Genomic DNA, 16,626 nt, shown 5'->3' with positions numbered 1-16,626 from the left:
CCGCTCCCCCCACCCTCCCGCCGCGGTGGGAAGCGCACGCTACGGCAGGCAGATGACAGTATGACACAGACTTACATCCAGCGAGGGCTCCGGCATGTCAGGTGCTCCCTGTCCACCAGCCTGACCCTCTAAGGCTGAGGAGGGATTAAAGGTCAGGTCACTGTGTGGATGGTTGCTAGAAGCGGCCGGGGGCGGCTGCCGGGACTGCTGGGTAGGAGGCCCGCTGTGATGTAATGGCTGCCCTGACTGGCTGCTGGGGTGAGGGACGTGCAAACCTTGCTGCATGGAACTATGGGACTGATCAGTGCTGCCAGGATGAGGGATCTGCGAAGGAGGAAAAAAGCAGGAAAAGAAAGTGAGGCCACAAGGTACAGTGCTCGAGGTGCCTGACGCTGTAACTGCATGTTAAAAAAGAAATAAATTAAATAAATCAAAAAAGGAAAACCAAAAAAAAGCGCAATCGGAAAAGAAAACTCCATATCCCAATGTCAGAAGAGATGTTTCAGCTTTTCCAAGGTTATCTGCAACGGGGAGATCAACGCACTGGATTTGTGCTGGTGGTTTGCTTCAGTGTGATGTGGGAAACTGCACTTGCAGATGCAAAATAACAAGCCCCAAACAGGGGGAGGAGGCTTATGGTGCTGCCGGACATTCGTCAGGCAGCTGCTTTTCCCCTGAAAAACTCCATGAACAACTGGAGCATTTGTAGAATAACGATCCCTGTTCCAGGAACCTGATTAACTGAGAAAACGCGCGATTTCTGCTCGGATTCCCTAGTGGGCAGCTTCCCTGACGCGGCAGCCTACCCTTCTTTCAGATCATTACAAACATCTGGCAAAGAGCAACCCGCCCCCCTCCACCCCCTGCCTTTTTTGGGGTGGAACATAACATCTCTTGCGAGAGCTGAGGATTTTCTTAGCTGCTAGGCGTGCGTCCAGATGATAGAAAACAGCGAAGCTGCCCCAGTCTGGGGGCTCCCCGTGCACCGGCAGAGCTGCCGGGGGCGAGCGCGCGCCCGCCGAGCCGCTGCCTGCCCGCAAGGGGAAACGCGTTGGCTTACGCTGGACAAAGACTGCTTAACAGACTGCACCTCTATCTGGCATTCAAACCCCGGATAAGCTGAGTTCTCTAGCTAGAAACACTGGAGGTTAGACTCGTTTTTTTTTTTTTTTTAAATATATTTTCTGTGGGGAAGGAACCACCAAACCAAATACATCTCCCAAACCCTATTACGGAAGGAGGTGGGGGGAAAATCTTTCTCACATTACAGAGAAGCAACAAAAATGCACCAGCCCAAATCTTCCTTCTGCTGCACGTCACCTGGGATGCTGGTGCGCTCTTTGGAACTTGACTTCGGTGCCACGAGAAAGAAGTATATGAACGTTTTAGAATCAGTTGTCTCATGTTAATTGGGTATATGGAGAAGCAAAAAATGTAAACATTTTTTGAGGAATGCTACATATTGCCACAAAGTGGAGCTGAAATAAAAGAACAGATACATACAACAACAGCATGAAATTCATCCAGCCAAGCCAACAGAAACCAGCAAAATGCTATGTCAGCATTGACCCCTTCATATCGCAGCAAATTGCAAGGTTATTTTAATCTTAATTTTCAGTTTTGGAAGGTAAAAGGGAGGTTATTACAAAACTTAATTAAAATGTTTCCACAAAATTAAGAAAAAAAAAATCACAGAAACAGGCATTTAAAAAAAACATCTCTCCACACTTCTGAAAACTGAATAGCGATACATCGGGACACTCGTTCTCAACTACATGGAGGTCCTTTGCAATAGTTGGGTAGAATGCAGGCTGGTGAGAACGAGCAGGGTTCTGTCTTTAGCAGCGTACTCAGGCCTCTCTCCCATACGGGAGTTTAAAGCAACCGTTAGAGGTACTGATGCACTTCTCTCCATTGCAGTCACGGTTTTGCTACTGGAAAGGTATTACACAACATCACTGTCGTTACTTTAGGGGAAAACTTGTACAAAATCTGCCCACAGACCACACCTCAATATAAATTAATCTGCAGCCTAAAAACTTTGCAGACGTGCAAGTCAAAGTGGATGGTTAGTTTACATCTGTCCAAACAGTACTGTTTCCTTCTCCGTTCATTAAGGACATGTGCAGCAAAGTGCAGAAATTAAAAAGGCTTAACAACAACAAAAAGTAATAAGCAATTTAAGACAGTGTTGAATAAAGCAGGAAAAAGTCCCCCCCCCCCCAAAATAGAACAGGATTATCTCCAAAAGTCTCAATTTCTCCCCAAATATACAAAGCATGAATCAAACTGGCATGTTTATAAAAAATAATTATTTAAAACAAGAGGCGTTCATATGTTCTCAGACATGCTTCAGAACAGATAAACAGGCTGGAAATTTTATATATATATATAGTATATGTATAAATAAAAATATATAAAAAAAATGTATATACACAAACACATATACATAGTGAGTCAGGCAGCATCTTTGGCCCTGGGATAACTGCTGGTTATTGTTTGTTATAATACTGAGGGATACCATAATCTTAAACAGTCATTGCAGGTTCTAAATGCATCTTATTTAACATACTATTCATTCAAGACCATATACTCCATTAGTCCACCTGCGAGAAAGCAAAACGCTCAGGACTTTAACATTTTTTCTACTTGTATTCAGCTAACTAATGGTAAGTTCACAGCAGTGCAGAAACACTCTAAACAGTACAATATGGGTGTCTTCAGCTTATGCCTGTCACTTTTATCTTTTTATTTTAAAAACATTACCCCACATTATGAATGCAAAGTCTAATAAAGTTGCCTTTGTTTATACAGCACAGTAATTCCAGAGCTTTTTTAAGAGCTTTAACTTTGGCACTCTTAAAACATTTACAATCTGTAAAAGAAAAGTTTATAGCAGAAGCACCTATATCTCTAGTTTGATAGCACAAACCAACACAACTCTTCATAAGCCTAAGAGCTGACTTGTAGGAACGCTGAGGTGTATCCCTCTACGGCAAGGGGACTTGCCAGATGCAGAACAATATTCCTTTGATCTCAGGAGAAAGTTGATAGTGGAAAAAACATCAGCAGGTTACGTCACTTGTTTATATCTCACTTTGCTATTGAGGTTACCGTTTTACCAACTCGGCAAGCCGTGCTGGCTGGCAGGACACGTGAAGTGAAAGAGGCTGTCCTGCCCTGCTGCCGTTCTCAGCCGCTTGCTCCCATCCGTCCCTTTGTCATCAGGCGCATTCTTGCAGATGTGCAGTAAACTGAATTGGGGAACCGATATGGATCAAAGCTAAACATTTTTTTTGTTTGTTGGATTAGTTTTCAACCACATCAGTACCCTGATCCAGATCACTTCATGGCTGCAATAACACTTGTTTTGGTGTAGGAGAAAGGAAAAGTGAAAATAAAACCAAAGGTGATGACATCTTTTTGCTGCAGTACCAGCTCCTATCAGCTTAATGTGCATATGAAACTATGGCCTGACCATCCAATGCTCAGTCACGTGCCACCTCTTACATTCTCTTCAACAATACGCGAGAGATACCTCTGAATTCACCTTTGCCTAAAACTTGTTTGCAACTTGTGAAAATAAAAATGATGCAATTGTGGCAGCTATCTCGTAGCACTCTTACGCTGACATAGAAGCATCTGCTCTGTCGTTCTCAAAACACTTTACACTGGGGAAGGAGGTATTACATCTCTTGTAGCCACATGTCAGATCTTGAATTTTTCTTCTTCCTACAGGAGTGGAGCACCAGCGTGGACAAGAGAGAGTTCCAGCAAGCCAGTCCCTGTTACCAGCCCTGTCTCCGTCTGACAAACGCACCTGCATTTCCTGGAGTGACCCACAGAGTATGTCTGGGGTGATCAACTTTCTCTGTCTACCTCTATGTAAAGGCCACCACATAAATCTTCATAGTGGGAAAATTAGCAATTTCCTCAGCAGCATTCAACACCAGTCAGGTTCAGTTACAGACAGGCCACGGGGCCTAAACGGCTCAAACGTCTGATCGCGGCCAACCCTACAAACACGATATGGTCAAAGCGAACAGTAGATGAAAACAAAATACACCTTACATGCGTGGCGACAGAAAGTCAGATAGAGCGCAGCCAATCTCTTAAAATTATAGTTCAGTTAGGCAGTGTGATTGATAGTTATTTTCATATAAAATTGCCTGTCCAAAGACATTCAGTTAAGCAATTTAAGAAATGTGTTACAGTCATGCATTTCTCAAAAAGCAGTAATTTTAAAGCATTTCCTGAGGGTCTGCTACAGACAACTTATTTTTGGGGGGAGAAGAAAGGGAGAAGGTAAAAAGAAAAGTGGAAAGCAGAGACTTTACAGTACTGAAATTGCTATGTTAAAGCACTAACAGTCCTTCAACTGCACCCTAAAGACTTTCTGGCCACTTTCACAAGGTCGATACAATTCTCTTGAGGTAATGGACCTGGAAACCAATCTTTATTAGAGAAAATTAACCACTGACATAAACTAGGTGGGGGCTGCTTTAGTGACACTTCCCTTTCCCAAAGGGTATACCTTGCATGTCATGGCAGATGAGGGCAAAGAAGTGAGGCAAAGGTTTACTTCAATTGCCAGCTATCATAGAAGCAAGTATCAGCTCTACTACAGACTGGCCCAGAGAACCAAAAAAATCTATTAACATTTGCCCCAGCATCCTCTTACAGTACTGCAACACGCGGAGCCTCGAGAAACTTTTGCCCTTGTTATTATCTGTAAGCGCTATAATTTACAAAAAGCCACCAGTTCTTCACTTTCATTTTCAACCACTTCAGAAATGTCACCAGGGTAACTACGCTAGCAAAGGTGTACTAGTTAACTCGGACAAAGTCAAGTGGTAACCCTGCCTTAGGACTTTTTTAAAGGGCATTTTGTAATGGAAGCAAAGAATTCCCTGTGGCTTTGATTCAAGGAAAGCAGCTTTGCACGGACGGGGCAGGTTGGTAGCAATTCCCCTCACCGCTACGTTCTAACGCTACTCAGTTAGTTTTGATGCAGACGGTGCAGACTGCTCATTAGGCTGGGTATATGGAACATGCCAAAGTAAAACTAAGCATATGGCATGCTTGCGCTGTTGTTTATTAGCCTGTAACGTGGTAAAGTCATTACGGTTTCTGGACTCTTCCTTTGCAGATAGTCTTCTGTTACTTGGGACCTCTCCAAGCTATTCTGAGAACTCCCTCTCTGCTCTCCTCTTATTTCTCACCATCCTTCTTGGAAAACCCACTGCCAGCTAGAGGAGACATTGACTGAGTAGGCTTTTGCTAAGCATCTGCTACCACATTTCCTCATTACATTCTGAAATTGTACTTTCTAGTACTCACTAAAGACACGGCACAGATGACTTGTCAAGTTAAACATCCTTCCTGTGCAATAACAGCACACTATAGAGCCCCTTCCCTGTAACTTAAATGAATATAAAAGGATATATACACACATGTACACACCACACACAAAGTTAAAATAGATGACTAGCCAAGCTTAAGACCTAAATGCTGCTGGTAGCTTTTCCATTGCCTTAGCTGTTGCAGTACTGTATTTTCTGGATATAAAGTTCTGTACATAAAATTCAGCGCTCTGAGCAAGCTGCCTTTCCAATGCACAATTCTGCCTCTCCATCTAAGATCTGAGGAGCCTCCGTTTTTCAATCACCTACAGTTTCAGAGCAGTGGCAGCATCTCTCCTTGAAAGCTACAGGCTTGTCCTATTCCCAACAGCTTAAAGGTACCTGTGATTCTGCTTGGGCAGAATTCCCCCTCAAAATGTTTTGATGCAAATTTTGCCCTAAGGGACAAAGCCAGGGCAGATACTGTCCCTGCTTTGAAGTCAGTTAGTGTCTTGCTGTAATAAGCTCTCTGTTGAGGATGGATGTTCACTGACCCTGCTGGTCTACAGAATGACAGCTAGTTTTTTTCAGGTGTCAGAGCAAAGCACAATGATTAACACAAGAGCCACAGAGCCAGGTTGTCTCTTTCAGACAAACAAGCTTAAATGACAATTCAAAATGATCAGAAATGCTTCTCCACAAGCTCCAAAATGCCAGATATTGAAAATGGCATTTCTGACTCTCTTTCTCAGGATTACGCTATTTCAAGAACTGCCAAAGTTAGGAATCCACAAAGGTAAGAGCAATTCACAAGCAAGGTCCTCTAGTCTGGTAAGTCCTCTCTACCCCCACAAAGAAAAATCTACATCCGCAGTACCGTTACTTACAGATTCCTGCATGGGGTGACTGAGAGGTTTGTCAAGAGCCGCCATGCTGCTTGGCATGTCTGGGGGATGTGACAGCTGTGGCCCATGCATGAAGTCATTCATAGACGTTCCACCAGGATTCCCATGCGGAAAATCAAAATTGCCATGACCTTGATAACTGTTGCCTAAAAGAGAAATAGACTTTGCTATGAAAAAAACCCTTTGTTTCTTGACATTGATCTCTCGGTGTATCTTTTAAAAATTGTGCAGTATGACGCCCTCCCTGCCCAGTGTCAGACCAGTGCAGCACGCTAGCGTAACCTGAACGCTGAACATGACAACCAGGCGTTCCCAGCTGCTAGAGTGAGCTGGAGGAATAGGGAGGAAAAAACGGCACTCAGCTTTCAAATACTGGCTACTTTCGAGACTATAAGGAGTCCACTGTAATATTCACGTACATTATGTAACTGCTTGAAAACTGCTGACATCTTCAAAAACCACTGTAAGTCACCATATTAACTTAAGCCAGACAAGAAGTCAAAGGGATATTAAATTCTGTGGAATACTTGCATCTGGAGGTATCTCAGTGCAAATATGACTGACCGCCCAGGTCCAAAATTATATATAGGGCACCTGTGTTCCTTCTATATACACTTCCATACACACTTAGTAGCTGCGTACAATCGCTTCACTTCCTGAGGAAGCTAATTGGCAGGTCAGGAAGTTGCCACAGTACCAGTTCATAGCCCAGCATCTGTTTTACTCTCCCCCCCCCCCCCCTTCAGTATAAACACGCAGCTTCCACTTCGATAAGGCAGAGGAGGTCTTCCTGCCTAACTGAACTGTGGCTGTTCTCACAAAACTTAATAAAACTAACTTGGCTGAATGGAAAAATGAACATTGATGGCCCCCTATAGGAAACATATCTATTCCTCTGATTTTCCATGTTACAAAAACTCGCTGCCTGTAGTCAGTGTTTCAGCATGTGGATATGTAAATCCCTAAAAGAATATTAGTGAGTTTATGAAACCTACCTAACTTCAGCCTGAGACCAAAGCACCAAAATTCTATGCCGTATCAGAATAAATGATCCGGATTAAACCCTCAAACATCTACTATTTAGTAACAAGCCTGGAGTCCTCCACTTATCTGCAGGACAAGTACCGTATCAACACAATCGGTATTTTTTTCAGCCCAGTGAGCTTCACCCTAATTCTAAAGCAAGCATGTATCAGAGTACAGGCAATTTTCTCTCCATATTCTTTTCTGTTCAGGTCCCTCTGCTAACACTTCCAACTCCAAGAGGCCAACTCTGGCGGTTTATTTCGTATGAAGAGCAGAAATTGAAATAAAGGCACTGAGCTATTTCATATAAGCCACCAAACTGGATGATATTGAGCTCTGAAATAATAGAATAGCTTTGGAGCTGCATGAAGAGCCTGCAGTTTGTCAGCTAAGTAGAACAGCTTTAAATGTTCAAGTCAAGAAGGGACTTTGTCAAACTGAAGTATCTGCATCATTTACTTCTCAGCACAGCTCATTTTAAGCAGAAGTTTAATCTCAGAGGAACAGAAGTCATTAGCCATGTAAGAGTATTTCTCAAAGTAGTCAGGACTTTGATCTATCATGTAAATACTGCAGAGCCTTCCTAATTCTCACTTCGTTAATCTGCAAGCTGGATGAGTCTCACAGAACGTAACTGGTCCTGGGGAGGATTTACTAGCAGGGAGCTGGAGTAAGGTCTTGTATTACTTAGTATTTGTTTTATTTGCAAACTATATTTCCGTATACTTACTGCTACACTCAAATAAACAAACATAAACCACACATGTCAAGGTAGTAGTAACTATAATAATATTTTGTTCCAGAGTGCTTTTAATCAGAGGAGGTTACCTAATTCTAAATACTAAGTTTCACTGCACATCTTGGTGGAGAACAAAGACGCAAGCAGTATGCCCAGGGAGTCACAGTCAGCCAAAAGCATGCCCTGCTCCAAGACCAGAGTCGTGCCAAGTGCTGAGACACAGACCTGTAAAGACATTTAGGATAATCTGGTGCCTTGGGGCGATTTGCCTGTGGCGGGAGAGAGAGAAGAGTGTGGGTTTCACCTGGCTTTGATGAGTTGGGGCTCAAGGAAGCAATGACTGCCTCTGCTACAGGACCTACACGGGAGGCTGGGAAATAACAGTCTAGGCAGCAATTGTTAAACAACCCCTAAATCCCAATTTACACGACTACCGTGCCCACTCTTGGGTAGAAGACATGGGAAGATGATTGATAAAGAATAGATGGTTCTGTTCTCATGTTCTGACTGCACTTCACTCCTACTAAATGAGTGAAAAATTTGTGATTCAGTGCTCTTGGCTTTGTTATAGTGATCACTCATCTGTTTGAAAACCTAAAAAGTTTTATCATCTGTCATCAGTTTTGCAGTCATTGGAGTAAATTAACTATATTTTGCATGCAACCGATATTCTTCTTCAAAAGCCTGCAAAAAGGACATATATCACCTTGTAATCAATTTGGGGATTCTGATGGTGTGAACAGTTGGTCTTTTCTCAGAGCTGAACTGAGTCATACCATATTACTTGCAAAAGGAATAGTCTCTGGTTTCATATCTTCAGAATTGTCACTGTAATTTAGTTATTCACAACATACCAGTAATTTGAAAAGATATTTCCACTGCCTGTATTTAGTTCAGTGTTTCCCAAACTGGGAACGCATGGTAGAGGAACTCAAAAGTCATTTTCGTATGCAAAGGTGTTAGCAAAGCAGTGGAGGGCTCTTAAGAAGTCATCCACATTCTGGGTGGCCTACAATAACTCCTAATGTCGCCACCTGGCCACTGGTGAAGCTTAATGGCCCAAGCAGGAGGGCTAAAGGGTCAGGTTCTCTACTTTGTAACCACTGTAGTACCAGGAGCCTTCACTTGACTCAGAGGGGAACAGAAGGAAAATGGACAGAAAAGAATAAGGAAAGGTGTATATTGTGGCAGGCCACAAATATATAACGTAACATATAATGTCTATCGATTCAGGGGGCTGCATAGCAATATTTATGACAATCACCAATTTACTTATTAAAAGACATTTTCCTCTGAACAGATGAATCTTAGATGAAAGGACTGATGCAGAATTTCAGAACCGCAGCTGTATATGTTTTGCTTTCCTTGCAGATCTCTAGGAGAAGGGCATTGATGGACCTGAATCTCATGGCTGACTGAACCACTGGTTTTCTAGAGTGACTACCTAGGCACACAAAACTGTAAAACTAACCTTGGTTACCATAATCAGTGGAGTTGTTGCCTCCTGGAGGGGGTGGGAGGGATGGGTAAGGTGATGGGCCAGGACCCAAAGCTGCAATCATTTCCATCACATTTGGCATGATCATCTGGCTTGGACTCATGGTTTTAAATCTTTTAGAGGGAATGCCATCTGGGTCATCTTTGATGTGAATGTCTGACTTTATAGGAACCGGCCTCCAACTGCAAGTTGGATCAATAGTAACTTCTTCAAACTCCGAGCTGTAAAATAACATGACAATTTTAGAGCAGCAATTGTTCTCTTTTTGTTATCAGTTTTGCTGAAATTGCGATAAGCAAGTGCATAGTAGCAAATGTTTTCCATTCGCTCTAGTATAATACAACCTCAAGATCTTTCCATCCTGCAGCGTGTGCTGAAAGCAGCTTTTGAAAAAGGACACTTTGAGAGTACATTTCTGTGTTTATTCACACATGCAGAGTAACACTACAGAAATCCAAACATATCTATGTGGTCTGCCACACGTGACTCAGAGGAACTATCTGTAAATATGAGAAAACATTTAATTCTCCATTCCCATTCTTCCCTCTGCTTCATTGATGAGGCTTTTGTCAAGAGACGACTGAAACAAGATCTATTAAGAAGTAGGTGGAAACGGATTTATTTAACTAGCTTCACCAAGGAGCCATCGAATAGTATACTCAAGTTCAAACACTAAGACCTACTGGGGCTCAGCTATCTCAGTACTCATTAGCATACCTCCCAGATACTTAGTATTGGATATCAGAAATGAGTAAATTCACTTACTTTTGTATAGCATTCAAAATACCCCACATATACTGGTCAACCTCCAAGCCCTCCAGCAGAGCAGTTTTACTAGAAAGGAAAAAAAAAATATGTATGTTAGAGTATCTCTGTAAGCGTAAAAGTAAAGAGGGATGGAGGAAGGACAGGTTAGTGCTGAAATCAGCAGACTGGCAACCACCAATTTACTAACCCTATCACAAAATTTAGAAATGATTTTGGGCAAATGGTTTTAGTTCTACGTTTGCATTACCAGGATAATAGCTTTTTTACATCAAATAGATGCACATGTCTTTTAAATCATTGTTTTTATTAAAATATATTTGGGATTTAAAGTCTTTTCAATCATAGCAGGTTTCTCCTGTGAACAACAGCTAGCACTAACATTTTCTCCAAATTGCATCTCTGTCTTTTTTGAGCCACATAGTAATAGGGCTTCAAAATAGTTAGATATTAAAGATTTTCACTTAGCACCAGCACAGGTGGGGACAGAACAAAACCAGAACACAAACAATTGAGTTGCGTAGGCATTTAAGTCTGAATTCAGGTGCTCATGCTAACAGAAACAAGACAAAAACTTTGACCTGACAGTAATAATGCATATTTTAAGAAGCAACCAGTGCTTTGTGACATCCAATTCTTATGATATTTTAAGGCAAGCTCAGAAAATTTAAAAGGCTCAGATAGTTCAGTGAAAGCATCTGTACTTTAGGACAGCGATCAATCACGAGAAGTCGTCAAAAGAAGTTTGTCTGAAGCCTGTGATGTCCACAGAAGCAGTTGTCCTGGACAACCCCCACCTGCTTATAGCTAACACTGGCTGACACAGCAGGGGTTGAACTGGAGACCTACGGAGACGAAAGTACACGCTGCTACAGCTTAACTTGAGCTCAAGAGCATTGGCTCCTCAGCTGAGGCTGCAGTAAATTCATAACTCGGCGGACTGGGTGCAAGTCAACTGGCTTGCAAATATTCTGTGATTCTCTCTGTCCAGTTAGCCCTAAGAGTAAGCAGTCTGTAACCACTTCAAAGCTTTTTGTTCCATTTCTTCTGTAGTGTATTAGCTGGAAAGTATGCCAACGTATCCTTCTTTTCCTTCAAGTCGGTACTCCAAACTTTTACACATTCACAATCTCTCAGAAATTTTTTACCTTTTTAAAATCAACCTTATTCTGAATGAGAATTATCCCCACTTTCTGCTCTCACTTTAATTTGCACTTGACATTGACTTTGACCTTGGAGGATCCAAGGAAATAAAGTTTATTTCCTACCTAATTACTAGTTAATGTTGCAGTTTCCAGAATTTCCACTCTCCTTGAACATTAACTGCGTATCTATGGGGTGTGAAGAGCGGCAGCTGAGACAGTTATATGGCATCCTTATACCACCAGGTTCAGCTAGATGCCGAACGTTTTAACACCTACGTATTTGAAACTCAGTAATTTGTGCTTCACAACATGAAAAATATACAAAGGTGACTCTAGAATAGACTAACAGTTCTTTTACCACACGACATGTTGTCTCATGGTTGCTTATGGTTCATAATCTAGAGGAAGACAAACTCCCAAATCATTAGTTTATGATCAATATAATTATTTGTGCTTCTTTTGAATTCTACGCAACCCACTGATAGCCTGTAATGAGCACTGGCAGATTATATATTTTATGAGAAAATATTTCCTGTTATTCATTTTTAAGTCTCTAAAAATCCAGGGTGCTTCCTTAATTCATGCAATACTGCAAGAATTCTCACTGGACTTCTTTATGCTATAAGGTAAATGTAATATATCCATTTTATTATTTCCTAACACTTCCTTTCTTTTCCCCCAATTAATTATCTTGCTTTCATAACCTCACTAGCATCATCTGCTTCTGGCCAAATCCTCTACAACTGCGTTTCACGTAGTATGTTTGGACTTACTTGCATACCGGACACCTCCAGGTTCCTCTTTCACAGTTCAGTTGCAAGTAAGATTCCAGATCAAAGCACTATGTATCAGAAAAGAAAAAGGGGCGGGGGGAGAAGAAAGCAAAGAAAAATATTGTATTAACTGAATCAGTCGGACAAAAGTAAAACTGCCATGAAAAAAGCCTATTACTACTGAAAACTAAACCAAATAGCTTGCTTTTTCCCTCTACGTTAAAAAAAAAAAAAAATATATATATATAGTTAGTTAGGCAGATAGACACAGAAAAATCCCATTTCATTAGGCTCGCACATACAAAAACCAAGCAAAAGGCATTGTAACAAACCACGGCTGAGGGAATAGTGCCAGGTCACTGACACCTACTCACTTGTACATGCTTGCAATCATGACCCCTTGCTGGGAGCTGAATCCGTCGGAACGTGATCGGACATTTCAGAGACACTTTAATAGCAGTCTGCTCTACTCCATCTTCCCCATTTAGTGTTGCATTGCCAGAGGAAGCTGCCACACTGCTGAAGTTCCTCTTTACTGTTTAGGAGGAAGGTGTGTGTATGCGTGAGAAAATACACGTGCACTGGAAATTGTAATGCAGAAATTTGAAAGACCAACACTTCCACCTTTAAGGGCCAGTTTAATGGATAATGTATCAATTTAGGTGTATTTCATGCATTTTAGAACATTCCCCCGCACAGGCAAGCTATAACATACATGCGTACCAGCTATATTCTCAACCAAATAAGTGCCACACAAGAACTTAAGGCAGTGCTGAATTAAGGTAAGAATCAGGTAAAAATTAGGTAAGATTCTTTCTACACAGGAGGACTTTTGAACAAGTGAAATATAAATATGGGGGGAAAAGCCAGGGAGATTCTCCTGGAATGGGAAAGTCCTCATTAAGAGCAAAGCTTCTGTCCCTGGTTCCTTTGTTACCCCCACTAAAATAGGTCTCAACATTTGAGTATGCCAAGGATTTAACCTAAGAACATGATCTTCTGAAAATTCCTGACAGGTGCAGTTTGAAGTTTTCAGTAAGCAAGTATATATTGCGTAGAAACAACTGAACGCAGGCATTCTCGAAAGTTGGCGCACACACACACAAAATGAAAACTCACTCTTAGTGATACAATGTTCTGCTGGGAGGAGGCGTTTTTTTAGTAGACCTTGAAGTACAGAACGGACTGATGGCCGGTGTACTAATTGCAACACGAACAAGTGCGACTGAAAGAAAATGCATTTTGTTACTAAGAGGCTCAAACATGCATGGTAAATATACTACTGAATAGAGCTGCATTCTTCCCTTGGATACGTGGCTTAGGAAGAGTCTAATGCATAAATATGAAAGCTGATTCTGCTCTGCTGAGCGCACTCTTCCTTAGGAATGTTCTGAAAGCTGCACAGTACTTTGTTCCAGCTTGCAGGAGTGTAAAACACTTATCACTGACTACACTGGCTCTAAAAAAAGGAAAGATTTTCTGCATTTCTCCCTTTCTAGATATTCCGAGTATACAGAGCTGATGCATTCACCTCCTGTATCAGGGTTTATTCTTAAAACCCCAGGATTCTCTGACATGATCTAGCCTACCTGCCTGCCCTCAAACTATGTTGGAAGTTGCACGAACAATTTGCTATTAATGTATCTGGAACTCACTGAATCATCTTCCCCACCACTGAGTAGTGAGAGCTCATTGTGGATTCATAGGATGCTACCTCTGCTCTCAGCCACCAGATAAATGACGTTACGCAGAGGAGAGTCGGTGTGAAGTGAAGCAAAGTGAGTGGATGGTTTCCTGTCAAAGTGCCTCACACTGTGACCTTGGGAAAGGTGGCAGCTTGCTTTCTTGTCAGTGACAACCGAACAGTCAAAATCTCAGACTGTAATGTGTTTAACTGTCTGCACTAAAACCAAAATAATTGTTCCTGAGAGCAACCAAACTGTGGAAAAGGAGAAAGGGGAAAGTTGCATCATCCAGAGAGAATAATGGAACGTGAGGTTTGCATCTGAAAAACTATTTGAAAAATCATCACCATCACCAGTGATGATGGAGATGAAGTTACCATGTCAGACCAATTACTGTGTGCTACCCAAACAAGATTACTCAGTTACTACTGACAAGCATCTGTATCACAACAACGTACTGCTATATTAATACCTTTTAGCCACTTTGTTACATAGACATATACTAAATAGGCAGGACATCAAACTCCTTTCCTCCCCTAGGCCATGGGTCTTTTCAGACACGTGGGAAGGACAGCACTACATTCTGCAATAATTGTGCAGCAAAAATTTCACTCTATGTCAACATCATCAAAGGAGCACCTTCCCAGACAGACGGATGGAAAAAAAAAAAAAAAAAAAAAAGAGAAAGGCTCCTTCAGCTATGGCAACATTCGCAAACTGTACTGAAGAGCAGAGTCAGCATCAGCAGCTGCAGCCGTGAGCTCAATGTACTTACACAACAACATGCTGTGACTGTAATTTGAATCGTGTTTCTTCCTGGCTGGCAGACATGCTTTAGGTGCAGAGGTTTATGAGATGTCTTGTTGTCACCACGCTCGATGGTAAGTGGGGTTGCATTAACGCTGACCTGGACCGAAGCTGGCCAGTTTGTGTTCATTTGTCTGTCTTCATGGTGATAGCACTTGAACTGCAGTTCCAAGTCAGACCTGTACAACAGCCAATAAATCTTCCTTAAAATTTTTATTCGTCGTTGCAGAGGGAGGTCTTTTAGATGCTAGGAATATTTTTTTTTGATCAATCAGATTATTCTTCCTGAATTACTGACAATAAAGGCTGTAATATACTTTCCTCACAAAAAAGGAAACAAGTCATGATGAACTAATGACCTGAACACATCACAGAATTATTAACAATATTTTACACTTATAAAGGACTTTCCAAGGGAGCAGCATCTCAAACCACTTTGCAAAAATAGACTGTGGAGCGGTCCTGCAGAAAGAAAAATGTTAACATCAACTAGGTCTTCCAGTGTGTTAGAGCCGAGAACAAAAAAGTGATATACTGCAGCAGTTTGCTTTAGAAGATCGTGGATCCTTCACTGCTTCAGAGCATTTAAAATAGGGGTTGAACAAACACTTGTCAGACATAATACTGGTACAGCTCTTCCTGCCTTCGAACAGGTGAGTCAGCTAAGATAAATTGACCCCTATTTCTCACATCCTACATTTCTGTGATTCTAGGCTAACACAGCTGTGGATTAAATCTCCCCAATTTAGAGTTTCTCTCAGAGCATGATTCTCTCCCACCTTTCTTACAGTAAGTTCCACACACTATTATCCCTTAAAAATTAGGTTTATATTGCCTACAAGAAAGGGAGAGGCTGAGATTAAATTAACTGTAAATTAAGTGGGTAGATAGTATGACTTCAGTTTCATACACAGGTATTAACAACAGATAATTTGAAGAAGAAATTTAGAAGGACATGAAGGACTGAGCTGAAATGTTGGGATTCTGCTGCTCACGACAGTAAAATACAGCTGAAATGTTCTGCCCAGTGTTTCTCTTAGGTGTCCATTTATTTATCTTGCCTGAAGGAAGAGATCTTCATAAGATCCATGAGGAACCACTCATTCAGGAGATCACCACCTTAACTGCCATTTTCCCTATCCAAAAATAGAGATTTCAGTTTTGACTTAACATTGTCTTTTCTACATTTCAAAACATCAACAGTTCAAAAACACGTTGCCAATAACCTACAAATCAAACAGATTAAAAGCATTCCCGAACACTCTTAAAAGGTCTGCTGAAAGTCGCAGTGATGACGGAGATGAGGCGCCCCTCCTGTCCTTAGGCGCAAGGCTCTACAGTGCGACACTATCAACAGCTAAGCTGTGCTAACATTGGACCAGTTGCAAGGCAACGTTATTCCTGCCTTCAATCTTCTGTTTCTTGTAACCATGAAGAATTCCCATTGGGGAGAAAAATAGTTTGCTATTCATTACGTGTGTACAAGTGAAAGGTTTTACCCAATATTTTAACTGGCAGAAAAATATTCAGAACTGGCTTCACTCCATCATTCGCTATAAAAACAAAATCCATCCACACATGTGACTAATTCATTTTTTTGGAATCCATCCAGCCTTGAGGTAGATTTGAAATGACTTCATTACAGGACCATCCCTTGTCCTACTGTTAACAAGCTTTCCAAAACAGCAGACCTGAACACAGTTTACCTATGAGTCATCATTAAAGTAAGTTTATATAAAAGACTATGTGTTTGGTGAGCTAAGGAAGAAAGAAAGAACAGATATTAAGAAACAGCCTCATGCCTCAGTGCAGCACCATAAATCTACTAAATGAGCCAGCACAATCCCCAGTCGTGATTACTTATTAATAAGAACCAGCAAATAACTGCCAAAACTCCCTCTGCTGTGAGTACTCCAAGATAATGAAATGCAAGAAAGCAAT

General features: G+C 41.5%; 1 protein-coding gene across 31 annotated transcripts in view; it reads right to left on the bottom strand.

The window, feature by feature from the left end:
• The window catches only part of ZMIZ1 (zinc finger MIZ-type containing 1), a 358,594-nt gene that overhangs the window by 8,475 nt on the left and 333,493 nt on the right, over nucleotides 1-16,626 (bottom strand). For 30 of the 31 annotated variants that reach the window (XM_068950527.1, XM_068950537.1, XM_068950536.1 and 27 more), the window contains 8 exons: nucleotides 14,654-14,864; nucleotides 13,313-13,418; nucleotides 12,568-12,728; nucleotides 12,194-12,261; nucleotides 10,276-10,344; nucleotides 9,484-9,731; nucleotides 6,230-6,393; nucleotides 76-324 (listed from right to left, as the gene is read on the bottom strand). In XM_068950527.1, coding sequence (XP_068806628.1) covers nucleotides 76-324; nucleotides 6,230-6,393; nucleotides 9,484-9,731; nucleotides 10,276-10,344; nucleotides 12,194-12,261; nucleotides 12,568-12,728; nucleotides 13,313-13,418; nucleotides 14,654-14,864 — 1,276 coding nt within the window. The remainder of the gene's footprint in view (nucleotides 1-75; nucleotides 325-6,229; nucleotides 6,394-9,483; nucleotides 9,732-10,275; nucleotides 10,345-12,193; nucleotides 12,262-12,567; nucleotides 12,729-13,312; nucleotides 13,419-14,653; nucleotides 14,865-16,626) is intronic. The other variant, XM_068950541.1, reaches the window with a different exon arrangement.

This window comes from Struthio camelus, chromosome 7, assembly GCF_040807025.1.
Source record: "Struthio camelus isolate bStrCam1 chromosome 7, bStrCam1.hap1, whole genome shotgun sequence".
Classification (NCBI taxonomy): Eukaryota; Metazoa; Chordata; class Aves; order Struthioniformes; family Struthionidae; genus Struthio; species Struthio camelus.
The sequence above is the reverse complement of the archived record's forward strand: the minus strand, read 5'-3'. Positions and strand labels throughout refer to the sequence as shown.